Source organism: Dendrobates tinctorius, unplaced genomic scaffold (assembly GCF_039654945.1).
Source record: "Dendrobates tinctorius isolate UK_male_01 unplaced genomic scaffold, ASM3965494v1 ptg000035l, whole genome shotgun sequence".
Taxonomy (NCBI): domain Eukaryota; kingdom Metazoa; phylum Chordata; class Amphibia; order Anura; family Dendrobatidae; genus Dendrobates; species Dendrobates tinctorius.
In genome coordinates, this window is record NW_027361703.1 from 27,647,342 (window position 1) to 27,665,233 (window position 17,892).

Below are 17,892 nucleotides of genomic sequence, written 5' to 3' on the forward strand. Positions count from 1 at the left end.
CCTTGTGATCCAAATATTTTTCGAAATTAAATTCTTCATCAGTTGATGATGAGGGTGAAGATGTGGCAGGACGACCAAATTCTTCTTGTTCCTCCTGACTGTTCTGCAACCCTTTCATCATTACTGCTATTTCAAACAGAGCTTCTTTTCCTTTACTTAGCTGTTGATCATCTAGAAGAATCCGATGCATTGGGTCTACATAAACAGCTGCCAAAAGAATGTTATTTTGTAATAGTAGCTCCTCTCTCCGTTTCATTGATGTAGCAATGCCACTTGCAATTAACCCTCCTCTTTGGGACAGGCGAAACATCAGGTTCTTCCACTCCTTTAAGAAAATACCTGGAGTTAAGTCCTCTGCTTGTAATTTTTTAGTCACTGTAAATGGGTGCTCTAGCAATTTTTCCAGCTCAGTCACCTGATTCCACTGACTTTCATTTAGCGTCAGTTGAGGGTTAGCCATGTCTACAAGAAAGGTTTTCAGTTCAACCAAGCGCTGAATCATTAAGTAAGTACTGCCCAATCGTGTGGCTTGATCAATAATTGCCCCTTTTCCAGCACGTCTCTTCAAAATGGAGTCAACTTTAGGGGTTCTGGCAACAGTAGCCAATTTTCTCACCTTGCCAATCAGTGCAGCAGCATGTCCTTCTTGCAGACTGTCTCTTATAGCCAGCTGTAGCGTATGCACAACACAGCGCATGTGATGAATGAAAGAACATATTGACACAGTTTCAACAAGATCATCTAAACTATCATGTTGCTGTTCATCTGAAGCAACTTCAGTTTGCTCCTCAGTTACAATACTGTGTTCCTCTATTTCAAACATTTCTGTGTCTGTGGACCCAGAATGTTCTTCTAGCTGCTGGTCACCATCATTACTCTCATTCATTAGCTTAATAGTACTTATCATATTTGAAGCATTGTCAGTTACGACAGAAAGAACTTGCTCTTTTTTAAGTTCATAGTCTTGCAGAACCTTTTCCACCAAGACCTGGAGAAACTCACTGATGTGATGAGCTTTGGTGTCTTTTACTGCCAATGTCTTGGTAACTATTTCATTTTTGTCACAAACAATTCGGACATTGATGGCAAAATAGTTCACTCTGTGACGTGTGCAGGCATCCATTTTAAGAAACAGAAAGCGTCCCTTGAGAGTTTTTTTAAGTTCTTCCTTTTGTTTAAAAGCTTCTTCGATTACTAATTTTCTAATACTCTCTCTCTCTAGAGAAACACCAAGCTTGCGGGCTATTTCCCCATTCAGACACATAAAAGCTGGTCGTGAAAATAATGAAATAGGCACACTATCCTTTACAACAAGCTCTATGATCTGTTTTTTAAATGTATCTACTGTCATTGTCACAGTAACTTTGTCACTGACAAAATATCTTGCAACTGATGGCTGCAAAGTTCTCTGCTCCTTTGTTTGGCTGGAAGAGCTGGGCACTGGTTCATTGGTTTGGATGCAGTCTTTCTCATCCACTGCTTTCAGTACTTCTGGATGAAAGCGCTGTAAATGTCTCTTTAGATTAGAAGCTCTGGTAGGAGCATTTTTATCTTTGCCTGAATATGCACTCATCTTGGCTTCATAGCATTTGTTTTCGTCTGGATCATTTGTCATACACTGACAGACATAATGTTTTCTATCTTGAGTGATGGTGAAATGTTCAAATACAGCTGATTTAATGTGATGCTTCTTTGACATTCTCAGGTTTTTAATTCTGCATTCACAATCCAAATGACAATTGTTTTTCCTAAAAACAATTGTACAAAATTATTGCCAGGTCGTACAACTTATATAGTGGTCAGTAATACTGTTATTATTCCTCATGTACTCACAGTTAACTGATGCAAAGTTTGTTGAAAGGATAATACTTCTTACAGTCTTCCTCTTCTGAGTAGCAGGCAGCTGTGAGATGCTTGGAAGACACACACCTAGTATGATCTAGTCTAGAGGAGGAGCTTTACTACTAAGAATTTGCAACACATTTTCACTTTCAGTTTCATACATTGTAAGCAGGGGGGTTGGGGCAGCATGAGGTTAACCAAGTATAAGATTAGATAAGGGCAGTGGAGAACAGTGACACACAAGAAGTAAGAAATGTCTCTATCTCCAGCAGAACTGCTTATCACTGTTGTTCATAGTTTGATAGAACATATATATTTGAGTAACATTTATAAAATTCATATGAAAGTTCAATTATGAAATATTAATACATTTTTTTTTAAAGCTGGAGTCGGAGTCGGTACATTTCTGCCGCCTCCAACCAAAACTAACTCCGACTCCACGACTCCGACTCCACAGCCCTGACTACAGCAGAAGTCAGTAATCTTCTGTAACTACACCTGCCTGTATAGATATGCTACTGTAAAATACAGTAAAAGTCACTAAACTTGTTTAACTACACCTGTCTATATTATGGTTGTTTACTGTAAAGTACAGCAGAAACCAGTAAACTTCTGTGACTAGAGCTGTCTGTATAGCAGATACACTACTGTAAAAGTCACCAATCTTGTGTAACTACACTTGTCTATATAAGGGTTATGTTACTGTAAATTACAATAGAAATCAGAAAACTTCTATATCTACACCTGGCTATATGGCTGATATGTCACCGTATAGTGCAGTAGAAGTCAGTAATCTCCTGTAACTACACCTGTCTGTAAAGTACAAGTACAGTGGAAGTAAGTAATGTCAAACTGGGAGGAAAACCGTAAGAAGGAGAAGTACAACCTGGGCTTTAAATGGATACAAAGTAGTTACAATGGGCACCAGTTTATATGTAAGTAATCATTTGGGCAGCGCAGGCGTGATGAATGATCTTGGTGTCCTGACTGCATGCCCATTCCTCCTTGACTGACATCCTGAAGGGCAGGTGAATTCAGAGTTAGCTAGGCTGGTTTACATCCAAGGACATGATCTTTTGATCTTCTGCTATAGGTGTCTGGAAGCAGCTTTACCTCCCTACTTCTATTAGAAACACATGTATCACACTGCTGCTTTGGTGGTAGATGCAAGCTCCAGTAGACGGCAATAAAGTGGAGGGAGGACTGCCCACAATAGCAGACCTGCAGCACAGCAGTAAGGCTATCAGCAGGTGGCAGCAGAATACTCAAACAAGCCGGGTCGATATTAGTCTGTAGCGCAGTACCAAAGGAATAAACAAACAGTCAGAAACAAGCCAAATGGGTCAGTATCGGTCAGGAGCAGATACGCCAAAGACAGACAAAAAGCAGGTCAGGGTCCAAGCCAATTCAAATACCAGAGAGTCCAAAACATGAAAGGGGGAACACAGAGTCGGGATGGGAAGAGGGGAGCAAACAGACACGGGCAAAGTCAGAAACAGCAGAAGGACCAATCAGGGTGTACACAGAGTCAGCTACTCACTCCGTAGGCAGAAACTATAACTGGCACCACCTGCAAGATGCATTGAAGAGAAATATCCAGCCTGGCACCAGAACGAGACAGAGAAAAGTTAACCCTTGACATGTTCAGACGGGGAAAGGGAGACAGGATAAAAAACACCGCCCCCACCTCAACAATGAACGGTTCAGATGGATCGGGCTGGACCAAAAGAAAAGAGGAGCAGACATAAAACATTCCTTTAATGAAGAAAACGACGCCACTGCTGGAGCTGACCAGTTTTTAAGATCAGCCCCCTTACGAGTAAGATCAGTGAGGGGCTTGACCACCTGAGAAAATCCCTTAATTAATTTCCTGTAATAATAGACAAACCCCAAAAAACGCTAATGACCCTTAAGGTCTCTGGGTTGCATCCAATCCAAAATGGCCCATACCTTCCAAGGCTTTATACGAAACCCCTTGGCAGACCAGATGAAACCCAGAAAGGACAGCTCTTGGACGAAAAATTAGCACTTTTCAGGCTTAGCAAAAAGAGTTCTCCATTACCTCTGGAGAACTGCACATAGATGACCCATGTGATCTTGTTTGTCAGATGAAAATACAAAGATATCATGTAAATAAACCACCATAAAGCACCCAATGAAATCAGAAAATACATGGGTAATAAAATTCTGAAAAACTGCTGGCGCATTAGTGAGACCAAAGGGCATGACCAAATTCTCAAACAAACCCTCAGAGGTGAGAAATGTAATTTTCCAAGTCATCCCCCTCTCAAATATGGATAAGGTTATAAGATCCCCTTAGTTCCAATTTAGAAAACCACTTGGCCCCAGATAACTGGTTGTACAGATCAGGGATGAGTGGAAGGGGATAAGTATTTCACACTGTAATCTTATTTAATTCATGAAAATCGAGGCACGGGCGCAAACAACCTTTTTTTTTTTTTTTTCTTTTACAAAAAATTATCCAGCCGCCACAGGAAAGACAAGTGTGACCTTTACGCAGGCTTTCTGAGAGATACTCCTTCATCGCAGGTCGCTCCGGGCCAGAAAGGTTGTACAGACGGGCCTTAGGCAATTTAGCACCCGGAATCAGATTGATAGTACAATCAAAAGGGCGGTGTGGTGGCAAGACCTCGGCTTCCTTTTCGGGAAAAACATCCTCAAAATCCTTCAGGTACTCCGGAATACCCTCCAGATTAAGGGATGACAAGTACAGTATCAAGACAACCCTTAGAACAATTAGGACCCCATTTAACAATATCCTGAGATGCCCAGTCTATAACAGGATTCTGTAACTGTAACCAAGGAAATACCAACACCAGTCCTGAAGGAAGATTGTTCAGAATCAAACATGAAATACATTCCTGATGCAAGGAACCCACCTTGAGGAGAAACTCCTCTGAGACAAAATTTAACAACATTGTTTGTCAATGGCCACAATATGAATGGGAGTCTCAAGCCTATCTGTCCCTAACTTACACTTGGTCACCAAGTTAGAATCAATAAAGTTCATGGACGACCCACAGTTCACGAAAGCTGAAGTGGGTGTATAGCAATTCCACAACAAAGTTCCACTTCCAACAATATCTTATGAAACAAGGAAAAAAGGTATCCAAGAGTCTGGGTGACCTCCTCGACAATCACCCAGACTCGGCAGCTTGTTAGTCGGTAGGCAGGAGGGGCAGTCCTTTTTCCAATGTCAGGGATATCCACAGTAAAAACATAACTTTTCTTTACGTCGCCGTCTCATCTCCTTCTCCTTGAGGTTGGTGGCCCCTCACCTCCATAGGTTCAGAATGTGGCATAATATAAGGACTAGTAGGAAGCAAAGGAACCTCTCGCTGCATTACACATCTCTTAGGCCGGTTTCACATTTGCGCTTTATAGCGCAGCGACGGCCTGCGCACGACTGCCGCTAAGCCCCGCCCCCTCCCGGCTCCCTGCCCGCCCCATCCGGTCATCGCCGCCTACTAGCGCACATGGATGCTTGCGATCTGTGCACCCTATCTTTATTATAGGGTGCGCAGATCGTGCGTTGGCCGTGCGCTAGCAGGATTTTGCCGTGCGCGCCGAAATGCAACATGCTGCGTTCGGTGCCCACGGGCGCACCTTCAAAAGTGCGCAGCGCACAGCAAAATCCTGCTAGCGCACGATCTGCGCACCCTATGCTAAAGATAGGGTGCGCAGATCGCAAGCGTCCATGTGCGATAGTAGGCGGCGATGACCAGATGGGGCGGGCAGGGAGGCGGCAGGGGGCGGGGCTTAGCGGCGCCGTGCGCTGCGTGGAATAAACGCTAGTGTGAAACTAGCCTTACGCAGCCTTCGATCCATACAGATGGCCTGAGTGATAGCCTCCTCCAAGGAGCTGGGTTGTGCATGGAGAGCCAGGGCGTCCTTAAGATGATCCGACAGTCCCCTCCCGAACTGACAATAAACGCAGAGTCGTTCCAGGACACCTCAATGGACCATCGTCTGAACTTGGAGCAATACCATTCGGCAGAGAGCTTACCCTCAAAGAGACCCATGATTATGTCCTCTGCCACCCTGACCCGGTCTGGTTCGTCAAAAATAAGTCCTAAGGCCTCAAAGAACCTATCCACAGACACACATTCAGGGGCAGTCGCAGGTAAAGAGAAAGCCTACGTTTGAAGACCCTCTCGTAGTAAGGAAATAATTATCCCCACCCACTGACTCTTATCTCCAGAGGATCGGCAAGAGCAGACCTGCAACGCAGCAGCAAAGCTACAAACAGGTGGCAGCAGAATAGTCAAACAAGCTGGGTCGATATTAGTCTGAACCGCAGTACCAAAGGAATAAACAAACAGTCAGAAAAAAGCCAAATTGGTAAGTACCAGTCAGGAGCAGATATGCCAAAGTCAAGAGACAATACAGCAGGTCAGGGTCCAAGCAAAGTCAAATACCAGAGAATCCAAAACACAAAAGGGGGAACACAGAGTCGGGACAGGAAGAGGGGAGCAAACAGACACTGGTAAAGTCAGAAACAACAGAAGGACAAATTAGGGTATACACAGAGTCAGCTACTCACACCGTAGGCAGAAACTATAACTGACACCGCCTGCAGGATGCAGTGAAGAGAAATAGTGAGCCTGGCGCAAGAACAAGGCAGAGAAAAGTTAACCCTTGATATGATCAGACCGAGAAAGGGAAAAAGAATACAAAACCCGGCCTGGATCATAACATGAGCGCAATCAATGCTCAGCAAAGCATTCATGTACAATGGAGTTTCAAGAGATAGATGACCAAACAGTTACAAGTGAAGGCATACTTGGATAAACATGGTGTGATGAAGGAATAAAATAAACCATAGTTGCCTCCTATATAATTGTAATCCAAAAGAAAACCTTTCAAAAATCTTCTAGAAGATGTCCCACTGTTGTTTCTGAAGCAAATCCGTATTCAGTTTTAACAGATACTGAAGAAGCCTTTCTAAGGATGAGGGTGCAGCCTACACAGCGTGCGCGCTCCTAGATGGATCCAATACTCTCTCTGATAATGCATCAGCAAATTAAACAAACTCTGTCAGATTTTGGTTGTTGAAACACAGCTCCTCTGCCTGTCAGCTGGTGATCAGTGACATCGGTAAATTTCAGTATTATTCTGTCAGCTTGTTCGCTCCTGTGTTGACTGTGAATGACGAAAATTCCAGAATATGTACCTAAGGATGATCAATAATACTGAGCACAAAGGAACCAGCTAACAGGGCAGAAGGAGCAGTGTGGTAAACACTGAGGGGAAGTGCCGATGTTACTGAGCTCCTTCTGGCCTGTCAGCTGATTGCCATATTTGTCTGTGCTATACACTGAGAAGTGCCGATGTCACTGAGCACACAGGAACCAGCTAACAGGGCAGGAGGAGCAATGTGGTAAACACTGAGGGGAAGTGCCGATGTTACTGAGCTCCTTCTGCCCTGTCAGCTGATTGCCATATTTGTCTGTGCTATACACTGAGAAGTGCCGACGTCACTGAGCACACAGGAACCAGCTAATAGGGCAGATGGAGCAGTGTGGTAAACACTGAGGGGAAGTGCCGATCTTACTGAGCTCCTTCTGCCCTGTCAGCTGACTGCCATATGTGTCTGTGCTATACACTGAGAAGTGCCGATGTCACTGAGCACACAGGAACCAGCTAACAGGGCAGATGGAGAAGTGTGGTAAACACTGAGAAGGGGGGGGGGTGGGGAGTACTGGTGCTACTGAGCTCTTTCTGCAGTTGGGCGATTGCATATGTGTCTGTGCTATACACTGAGAAGTGCCAGTGTCACTGAGCACACAGGTCAATCAGCTGACAGGGCAGATGGAGCAGTGTGGTAAACACTGAGAAGGGGGGGGGGGGGGGGAAGTACTGGTGCTACTGAGCTCTTTCTGCAGTTGGGCGATTGCATATGGGTTTGCGCTATACACTGAGAGGTGCCAGTGTCACTGAGCACACAGGTCAATCAGCTGACAGGGCAGATGGAGCAGTGTGGTAAACACCGAGAAGGGGGGGGGGGGGGGGGGGGGAGTACTGGTGCTACTGAGCTCTTTCTGCAGTTGGGCGATTGCATGTGTGCCTGTGCTATACACTGAGAAGTGCCAGTGTCACTGAGCACACAGGTCAATCAGCTGAAAGGGCAGATGGAGCAGTGTGGCAAACACTGAGAAGGGGGGAGTACTGGTGTTACTGAGCTCTTTCTGCAGTTGGGCGATTGAATATGGGTTTGCGCTATACACTGAGAGGTGCCAGTGTCACTGAGCACACAGGTCAATCAGCTGACAGGCAGAGGAGCTGTGTGCTGACAACAACTAACAGAGCTCCTGCACTGTGTGACGGAGGAAACAGTGCATGGGATCCAGCCAGGCGTGCACTCACCTCCCATACCCTTAGAAAGCCGTATTCAGCATCGGTGGAGCTGAATATGGATTTGCTTCAGAAACATCATAGGGGACATCTTCTAGAAGGTTTTTAAAAGATTTTCTTTCATATTTAATTTAGAAGGTATATTTTCAAAGAATACTAAAATTGCTTGTTTCTAATTATCTAATAAAAACTAAACCGACAGTTATGCTTTAATCAATAACATCCTGAACACCAGTCACCTGACCCTCCAGGTAATCAGTGGCCTCGTTGGTCAGGTCTTTGAAAATTATCGTCATGATCACCAATCTGGTGAAATTCATTGAGCCAGCAAGGATGAAGCCAAGGGAAGATTAAATTGGTAAATATGGATTCTCGTTTTCTTACTTCTTTTGTTAGAATGGCTTCTCAATTGTAACTTAAAAAAAAAAGAAAAGATTCTTACCTGGATGCAGATTCAGCTTGAGAAGCATCATCAGCTCCTAATAAAAAAAGGGAACTTCAGGTAATCAAGATAAATACTGCTTTGGATAAAATGAAAAAAAGTGTTCTCAAATTACTTATGTACTTGAATACATAAAGAAACCACTAGCTTATTAATATGTTTGAACATCTTTTTCAAGTTAAAGAGAACCCATCACCAGAAAAAAAAAAAACTTTATTAACCTGCAGATATGGGGTTAATATGCAGGTCAATAGCGTTATTAATCTGCCCGGCGCCCTCACATAGCAGAGCACTGCTGGGAGAAATTGAACTTTATTCCACTCGGCAGCGTTCCGGTTTAAGTCACGGGGACGGATCCGGTTCAGTCACCGCTCTGAGTATACATAGTGGCTGATGTAACCGTGTTCCCGGCCCTGACTGACAGTCAACCCCAACGCAGCGCCAGTGTCAGTCAGTGCAGGGGGCAGTTACAGCCGCCGCTCTGTGTATACAGTGATTGAACCCACGCCGGCGCCCATGACAAACGGGAACCCTGCGGATGCGAACAAAGTTAATTTCTTCCCTAAGTGCTCCAATAAGTGCAGGTGCCGGGCAGGTTAACGCTATTAACCCCATACCTGCAGGTGAATAGCGTTTTTTCTGGTGACAGGTTCCTTTTAAATCCTCCTAATGGTAAGTTAGTTGACAAGACTCCTACATCTCCAACATTCAGCTATCAGCTGTTCACACTGCAGGAACATGCTGTTTTTAATGGCACTATGTGATATAATATGCACCCCCTCTACTACTTGACCACCACAGTCACTTCCGATTACTGCATTTTGTGCCAGTAATAGTTTTGTATGCAACAAGTAGTATTCGCATATTAGGAAATATTATCCTTTTTATTAGCCATTATATTGCCAAGAAATAGATCATATTATTCCACATGAGCAAAACCTAATAAAAAGACAAAAAGAAGAGGATTTGTACCAAACTAAGATTACAGACACAATTACTTCATTGTGTGTCCATAAGGAGCAGGCAACAGCTTACTCTCAATGAGGATCCGAGTAATAATAGCTAATGCGCTCACTATAAGCTCCTAAATCCAAATCTCATCACATTTTCAAGACCAATTCACTTTACAGACTTTTGCACAAGCAGGACGCACCATCAGCGTCCTGCATCCATCAATGTACACTTCAATGCCCATAATGATAGGTCTATCTTCGAAGGATTAGAATTGACTCCTAGGATGATAGGTTACATGAAAGGCTGATCTGCTCAGGATATTGGGGCATTACAAGCATGTGCTAGGATCTAGGGATTATGTGAGATGGGCAAAGGTGCAATAAATTTAGGAGTGAAGCCTAGACTAGTGATTGATTTTGAGAGCAGCATTAAATTGAATATTTAAAGACAACAGCACTCACGTCATTAATAGAGCTCATATACCTGAACACATTGACAATTGTAATACCAGAGAGGGAATGCTCGATTCAGGCTATAAGGTCCCTTAGGGTCTGCTCCACTACCAGCTAGTTAGAGGCGATATTTAAAATTTGAAGATATCACTTTTATGTATGCACTGCAAATACCAATTAGTTACAATCTAGGCTATGGTATACCCATTTCACTAAACGGTGAATGTCCCTTACACATCTACAGGGCACATCAATAGGCTACGTATGCATAAATATTGTTTTTTTAAGGGCTATAGTCTCTCTTCTAATTATAGTGCTTTTGAAGAAACCACTATCTTGTAATCCGAACGCTGCTAACTTATTCTTCTTCTGCGTCTTCTTATTATTCAGTTGATTTTCCGCAATTAATGCGGCCCGAACCGCTACACGCACAGACTCCGTTGAGGTGTCGTTTCGAAACCAGCGTCCACGAGAGGTGTGCTAAGTAATTTTCGTGTCAATCGGATTTGTAGTTTTTGCGCAATTTGCGTTTGAAAAAACATTTTCCTCAATGCTTTTCAATAGGAAAATTTTGCCACAGAGAAAACATGCCCTGAGGCGATTCAAATGGCAGTTAAGCTCATTGATATGCGCAGGCACACCCAGTTACTATGCCAACGCCTACGAACTATACATGAACCCCCAGGACAGAGTTTCTGCCAGATAATATCAGCTCTTAAAGCGAAACCCACAGCACTAATGCAAATCTAGCTTCATCACATGACGCATGCCCCTGAGAGAAAATGTGCGCCAAAGTGGATTTAGAAGCCCAGTGAGCCAAACTGGCTCTTAAAGGTCCGACACGCCAAAGTGATTCTTAAAGGGCCGGCGCACCGAAATGAGTCTTAAAGGGCCAGCGCACCAAATCGAAAGCTGAGCGACCCCAGGCTCCAAATCGGAGGCTGAGCCACCCCGGCCTCCAAATCGGAGGCTGATCGACCCTGGCCTACAAATCGGATGCTGAGAGACCCTGGCCTACAAATCGGACCCAGAGTGGCCCCGCTCACCAAATCGGACCCAGAGTGACCCCGCTCACCAAATCGGACCCAGAGGGGCCCCGCCCACCAAATTGGACCCAGAGTGGCCCCGCTCACCAAATCGGACCCAGTGGCCCCGTCCACAAAAATCAGTCCCTGAGGGGCCCCGCCCACCAAATCAGACCGTGAGGGGCCCCACCCACCAAATCAGACCTTGAGGGGCACCGCCCACCAAATTGGACCCTGAGGGGCCCCGGCCACAAAATTGGACCCTGAGGGGCCCCGCCCACCAAATCGGACCCTGATGGGGCCCCGCCCACTAATTCAAGCCCTGAGGAGCACAGGCCTCCGAATCCGATCCTGAGGGGCCCCACAGGCCAAAGTGGCCCCTGAGAGGCACCCACAGTTAAAACGGATCCTGAGTTGAAAGTCTTGCAGGGGCAGCAGGCAAGTCTCTCTTAAAGGGGCAGCCGGGCACAATTTCAAAGCACTATCTGTACTTCCTTCAGGAAATACACATCTAGTAGAATACTGTAGTTTACAGTCTCTACTGAGGAGTCGCTAAACAGAGCAACAAAATACGTCGAGACAAGAGACAGTAATTATAGTGCTTTGAAAAAACCACTATATTGTAATCCGAACGCTGCTAACTTCTTCTTATTATTATTATTCAGTTGATTTCCGCAATTAATACAGCCCGAACCGCTACACACACAGAATCTGTTGAGGTGTCGTTTCGAAGCCAGCGTCCACGAGAGGTGTGCTAAGTATTTTTCGTGTCGATCGGATTTGTAGTTTTTGCGCAATTTGCGTTTGAAAATTTTTTTTCCCGTCATTGGAATGCACTGTCTCCAATGCTTTTCAATGGGAAATGGCAAAACGTGCCCTGAGGCGATTGAAATGGCAGTTAAGCTAATTGATATGCGCAGGCAGACCCAGTTACTACGCCAATGCCTACGAACGTCACATGACGCCCCCAGGACAGAGCTTCTGCCACATAATATCAGCTCTTAAAGCGAAACCCACAGCACAAATGCAAATCTAGCTTCATCACATGACATGCCCCTGAGAGAGAATGTCCGCCAAAGTTGATTTAGAAGAAGCCCAGTGAGACAAACTAGCTCTTAAAGGGCCGGCGCACCGAAATGAGTCTGATCGACCCCGGCCTCCAAATGGGAGGCTGATCGACCCCGGCCTCCAAATGGGAGGCTGAGCCACACCGGCCTCCAAATGGGAGGCTGAGCCACACCGGCCTCCAAATGGGAGGCTGAGCCACACCGGCCTCCAAATGGGAGGCTGAGCCACACCGGCCTCCAAATGGGAGGCTGAGCCACACCGGCCTCCAAATCGGAGGCTGAGCCACACCGGCCTCCAAATCGGAGGCTGAGCCACACCGGCCTCCAAATCAGACCCTGAGGGGCCCCGCCCACCAAATCAGACCCTGAGGGGCCCCGCCCACCAAATCAGACCCTGAGGGGCCCCGCCCACCAAATCGGGACCCTGAGGGGACCCGCCCACCAAATTGGACTCTGAGGGGACCCGCCCACCAAATTGGACCCTGAGGGGACCCGCCCAACAAAACGGACCCAGAGTGGCCCCACCCACCAAATCGGACCCAGAGTGGCCCCACCCACAAAATCGGACAATGAGGGGACCCAACCACAAAATTGGGCCCTGAGGGGACCCCTCCCACAAAATCGGACCCCGAGGGGATCCGCCCACCAAATTGGACCCTGAGGGGCCCCGCCCACAAAATTGGACCCTGAGGGGCCCCGCCCACCAAATCGGACCCTGAGGGGCCCCGCCCAACAAAACGGACCCAGAGTGGCCCCATCCACAAAATCGGACCCTGAGGGGCCACACACACACAAAATCGGACCCTGAGGGGCCACACACACACAAAATCGGAGCCTGAGGCCAACAATTCAAGCCCTGAGGAGCCCAGGCCAAGGAATCAGATCCTGAGGGGCCCCACCCACCAAATCAGACCCTGAGGCCAAAGTGGCCCCTGAGCGGCACTCACAGTTAAAACAGATCCTGAGTTGAAAGTCTTGCAGGGGCAGCAGGCAAGTCTCTCTTAAAGGGGCAGCCCGGGCACCATTTCAAACCACTATCTGTACTTCCTTCAGGAAATACACATCTAGTTATTATTATTATTCAGTTGATTTCTGCAATTAATGCGGCCCAAACCACTACACGCACAGACTCCGTTGAGGTGTCGTTTCGAAGCCAGCGTCCACGAGTGATGTGCTAAGTTTTTTGTGTCGATCGGATTTGTAGTTTTTGCGCAATTTGCGTTTGAAAATTTTTTTTCCCGTCATTGGAATGTATTGTCTCAATGCATTTCAATGGGAAAATTTTGCCATAGAGAAAACATTCCCTGAGGCGATTCAAATGGCAGTTAAGCTCATTGATATACGCAGCCAGACCCAGTTACTATGCCAACGCCTACGAACTATACATGACCTCTCCAGGACAGAGTTTCTGCCAGATAATATCAGCTCTTAAAGCGAAACCCACAGCACAAATGCAAATCTAGCATCATCACATGACGCATGCCCCTGAGAGAGAGAGAATGTGCGCCCAAGTGGATTTAGAAGCCCAGTGCGCCAAACTGGCTCTTAAAGGGCCGATTCGCCAAAGTGATTCTTAAAGGGCCGACGCACCAAAATGAGTCTTAAAGGGCCGGCACGCCAAATAGAAAGCTGAGTGACCTCAGGCTCCAAATCAGAGGCTGATTGATCCCGCCCACCAAATCAGACCTGAGAGGCCCCGCCCACTAAATCAGACCCTGAGAGGCCCCGCCCACCAAATCAGACCCAGCGTGGCCCCGCCCACCAAATCGGACCCAGCCCACCAAATCGGACCCAGAGGGGCCCCACAGGCCAAAGTGGCGCCTGAGATGCATCCACAGTTAAAACGGGTCCTGAGTTGAAAGTCTTGCAAGGGCAGCAGGCAAGTCTCTCTTAAAGGGGCAGCCCGGGCACCATTTCAAAGCACTATCTGTACTTCCTTCAGGAAATACACATCTAGTTATTCAGTTGATTTTCCGCAATTAATGCGTCCCGAATCGCTACACGCACAGACTACGTTGAGGTGTCGTTTTGAAGCCAGCATCCACGAGTGGTGTGCTAAGTAATTTTCGTGTCAATCGGATTGGTAGTTTTTGCGCAATTTGCGTTTGAAAAAACATTTTCCTCAATGCATTCCAATGGGAAAATGTTGCCACAGGCAAAACATGCCCTGAGGCGATTCAAATGGCAGTTAAACTCATTGATATGCGCAGGCAGACCCAGTTACTATGCCAACGCCTACGAACTTCACATGACCCCCAGGACACAGTTTCTGCCAGATAATTTCTGCTCTTAAAGCGAAACCCACAGCACTAATGCAAATCTAGCTTCATCACATGACGCATGCCCCTGAGAAAGAATGTGCGCCAAAGTGGATTTAGAAGCCCAGTGAGCCAAACTGTCTTTTAAAGGGCTGACGTGCCAAAGTGATTCTTAAAGGGCCGGCGCGCCAAATCGAAAGCTGAGTGACCCCAGGCTCCAAATCGGAGGCTGAGCCACCCCGGCTTCCAAATCGGAGGCTGATCGACCCTGGCCTACAAATCGGACACAGAGTGGCTCCCCCACTCACCAAATAGGACCGAGTGGCCCCACCCACCAAATCGGATCCTGAGGGGCCCCGCCCACAAAATCGGACCCTGAGGGGCCCCGCCCACAAAATCGGACCCTGAGGGGCCCCGCCCACAAAATCGGACCCTGAGGGGCACCGCCACAAAATCGGACCCTGAGGGGCCACACCCACAAAATCGGACCCTGAGGGATCCGGCCACCAATTCAAGCAGGCAAGTATCTCTTAAAGGGGCAGCCTGGGCACCATTTCAAAGCACTATCTGTACTTCCTTCAGGAAATACACATCTAGCTATATGTGATTTTTGTGAATCATATTAGTGAGATGCAAGGTTTATGTTCTTGTGTTAGTCCAGAGTTTTCAGGATCTGAAAACAAGTTCTAATGATCCCTTCTCAGTCAGAATCCTATATTGAGGGATCTCTTTATCCATTCAGTGATCTCCTTGGTTCAAGTCAATCTGCAGTAACAAAACAAAGGGCTGTCAAAATCTTGAAGGCAGAGAATACAGACATAGCATTACAGGAGTATAAAGAGCTCAATAAGAAGTGTAAAAAAGAAAATCAAGCTGGCAAAGTTAGCTACTGAGGCACAAATTGTCATTCATCATCACAGCCTTGTTAGGCCTCCCCCGCCCCCAGCAGTGACCCATACACATTACCTCTACAGACACTTTTCTCTTTATCCACCAGTCCCACAGGGCTTCCAAGTGATACGTGGACACCTCAGCTGCGTCAATGTAGAGGTAGGCTGTCAAAGGTCATTTCAAGTCCTCACATGCGTCATTCACTCTCGTCCCCATCCCAGGCGACAGAGTGTTCAGGAGGGGTCCTCAGCAAAGACACTCCACTCCGTGGGTTTATTAATCCCATCACACATTCTCCATCCAACCAGAAGATGCACTGTTGTGACAGTTCATTGGCAGAGCACTCCACCAACATGGAACTGCATAGCAGGAACTTCGCTGCTTCCGGCTGCAGTCCAATGGTGCATTCCCTGCCTCCTCTTTTTTTTGCCACCACCCCTATTTGGGTCACTGCCCCCTTTTGGGACACCACCCCTTTTAAGGGAACACCCTGTGGACACCCCCCACGGCACTCTCAGGCCCCAGTTCGCACAGTACACTTATAGTAACATAGTAATTAAGGTTGAAGGAAGACTTTAAATCCATCTACAGTGGGGCAAAAAAGTATTTAGTCAGTCAGCAATAGTGCAAGTTCCACCACTTAAAAAGATGAGAGGCGTCTGTAATTTACATCATAGGTAGACCTCAACTATGGAAGACAAACTGAGAAAAAAAAAAATCCAGAAAATCACATTGTCTGTTTTTTTTTCCTTTTATTTGCATATTATGGTGGAAAATAAGTATTTGGTCAGAAACAAGCAATCAAGATTTCTGGCTCTCACAGACCTGTAACTTCTTTAAGAGTCTCCTCTTTCCTCCACTCATTACCTGTAGTAATGGCACCTGTTTAAACTTGTTATCAGTATAAAAAGACACCTGTGCACACCCTCAGTCTGACTCCAAACTCCACTATGGTGAAGACCAAAGAGCTGTCAAAGGACACCAGAAACAAAATTGTAGCCCTGCACCAGGCTGGGAAGACTGAATCTGCAATAGCCAACCAGCTTGGAGTGAAGAAATCAACTGTGGGAGCAATAATTAGAAAATGGAAGACATACAAGACCACTGATAATCTCCCTCGATCTGGTGCTCCACGCAAAATCCCACCCCGTGGGGTCAGAATGATCACAAGAACGGTGAGCCAGAATCCCAGAACCACGCGGGGGGACCTAGTGAATGAACTGCAGAGAGCTGGGACCAATGTAACAAGGCCTACCATAAGTAACACACTACGCCACCATGGACTCAGATCCTGCAGTGCCAGACGTGTCCCACTGCTTAAGCCTGTACATGTCCGGGCCCGTCTGAAGTTTGCTAGAGAGCATTTGGATGATCCAGAGGAGTTTTGGGAGAATGTCCTATGGTCTGATGAAACCAAACTGGAACTGTTTGGTAGAAACACAACTTGTCGTGTTTGGAGGAAAAAGAATACTGAGTTGCATCCATCAAACACCATACCTACTGTAAAGCATGGTGGTGGAAACATCATGCATTGGGGCTGTTTCTCTGCAAAGGGTCCAGGACGACTGATCCGGGTACATGAAAGAATGAATGGGGCCATGTATCGTGAGATTTTGAGTGCAAACCTCCTTCCATCAGCAAGGGCATTGATGATGAAACGTGGCTGGGTCTTTCAACATGACAATGATCCAAAGCACACCGCCAGGGCAACGAAGGAGTGGCTTCGTAAGAAGCATTTCAAGGTCCTGGAGTGGCCTAGCCAGTCTCCAGATCTCAACCCTATAGAAAACCTTTGGAGGGAGTTGAAAGTCCGTGTTGCCAAGCGAAAAGCCAAAAACATCACTGCTCTAGAGGAGATCTGCATGGAGGAATGGGCCAACATACCAACAACAGTGTGTGGCAACCTTGTGAAGACTTACAGAAAACATTTGACCTCTGTCATTGCCAACAAAGGATATATCACAAAGTATTGAGATGAAATTTTGTTTCTGACCAAATACTTATTTTCCACCATAATATGCAAATAAAACGAAAAAAAAACAGACAATGTGATTTTCTGGATTTTTTTTTCTCAGTTTGTCTCCCATAGTTGAGGTCTACCTATGATGTAAATTACAGACGCCTCTCATCTTTTTAAGTGGTGGAACTTGCACTATTGCTGACTGACTAAATACTTTTTTGCCCCACTGTAGTTCAACCCATATCCTATCCTAACATGTTGATCCAGAGAAAGGCAAAAAAAAACCCATGTGGCAAACAGTAAGCTTCACATTGGGGAAAAAAATTCCTTCCCGACTCCACATATGTCTCTATGGGCTTGTACTGGCCCTTTAAGAGTTTGTAGGACTTGGTCCACCAGTGTCCTTACGACACCTCTGAAGCTCTCATAGCTTCCACTGCAGCGCCTCTTGCTGCTGTGTTCTGGCTACTGTTTGTTCTTGTCCCACTGCTTAGATCAGCTACTTCTCTGGTATTCTGACCCTGGACTGTGATCTGACATAAGCCTTCATCTTTTCCCTTAGCTTACTACATCCTCTCCAAGTACTGACTCCTGGAACGTCTGACTTCTGAACATTTCACACCTTT

At 46.3% G+C, this 17,892-nt stretch overlaps 1 protein-coding gene across 7 annotated transcripts in view; it reads right to left on the reverse strand.

Annotated features, from left to right (window-relative positions):
* ANKRD26 (ankyrin repeat domain containing 26) overlaps positions 1-17,892 on the reverse strand; it is a 202,187-nt gene that overhangs the window by 131,075 nt on the left and 53,220 nt on the right. For all 7 annotated transcript variants that reach the window (XM_073573361.1, XM_073573365.1, XM_073573364.1 and 4 more), the window contains exon 7: positions 8,660-8,696. In XM_073573361.1, the coding sequence (XP_073429462.1) occupies positions 8,660-8,696 (37 nt within the window). The remainder of the gene's footprint in view (positions 1-8,659; positions 8,697-17,892) is intronic.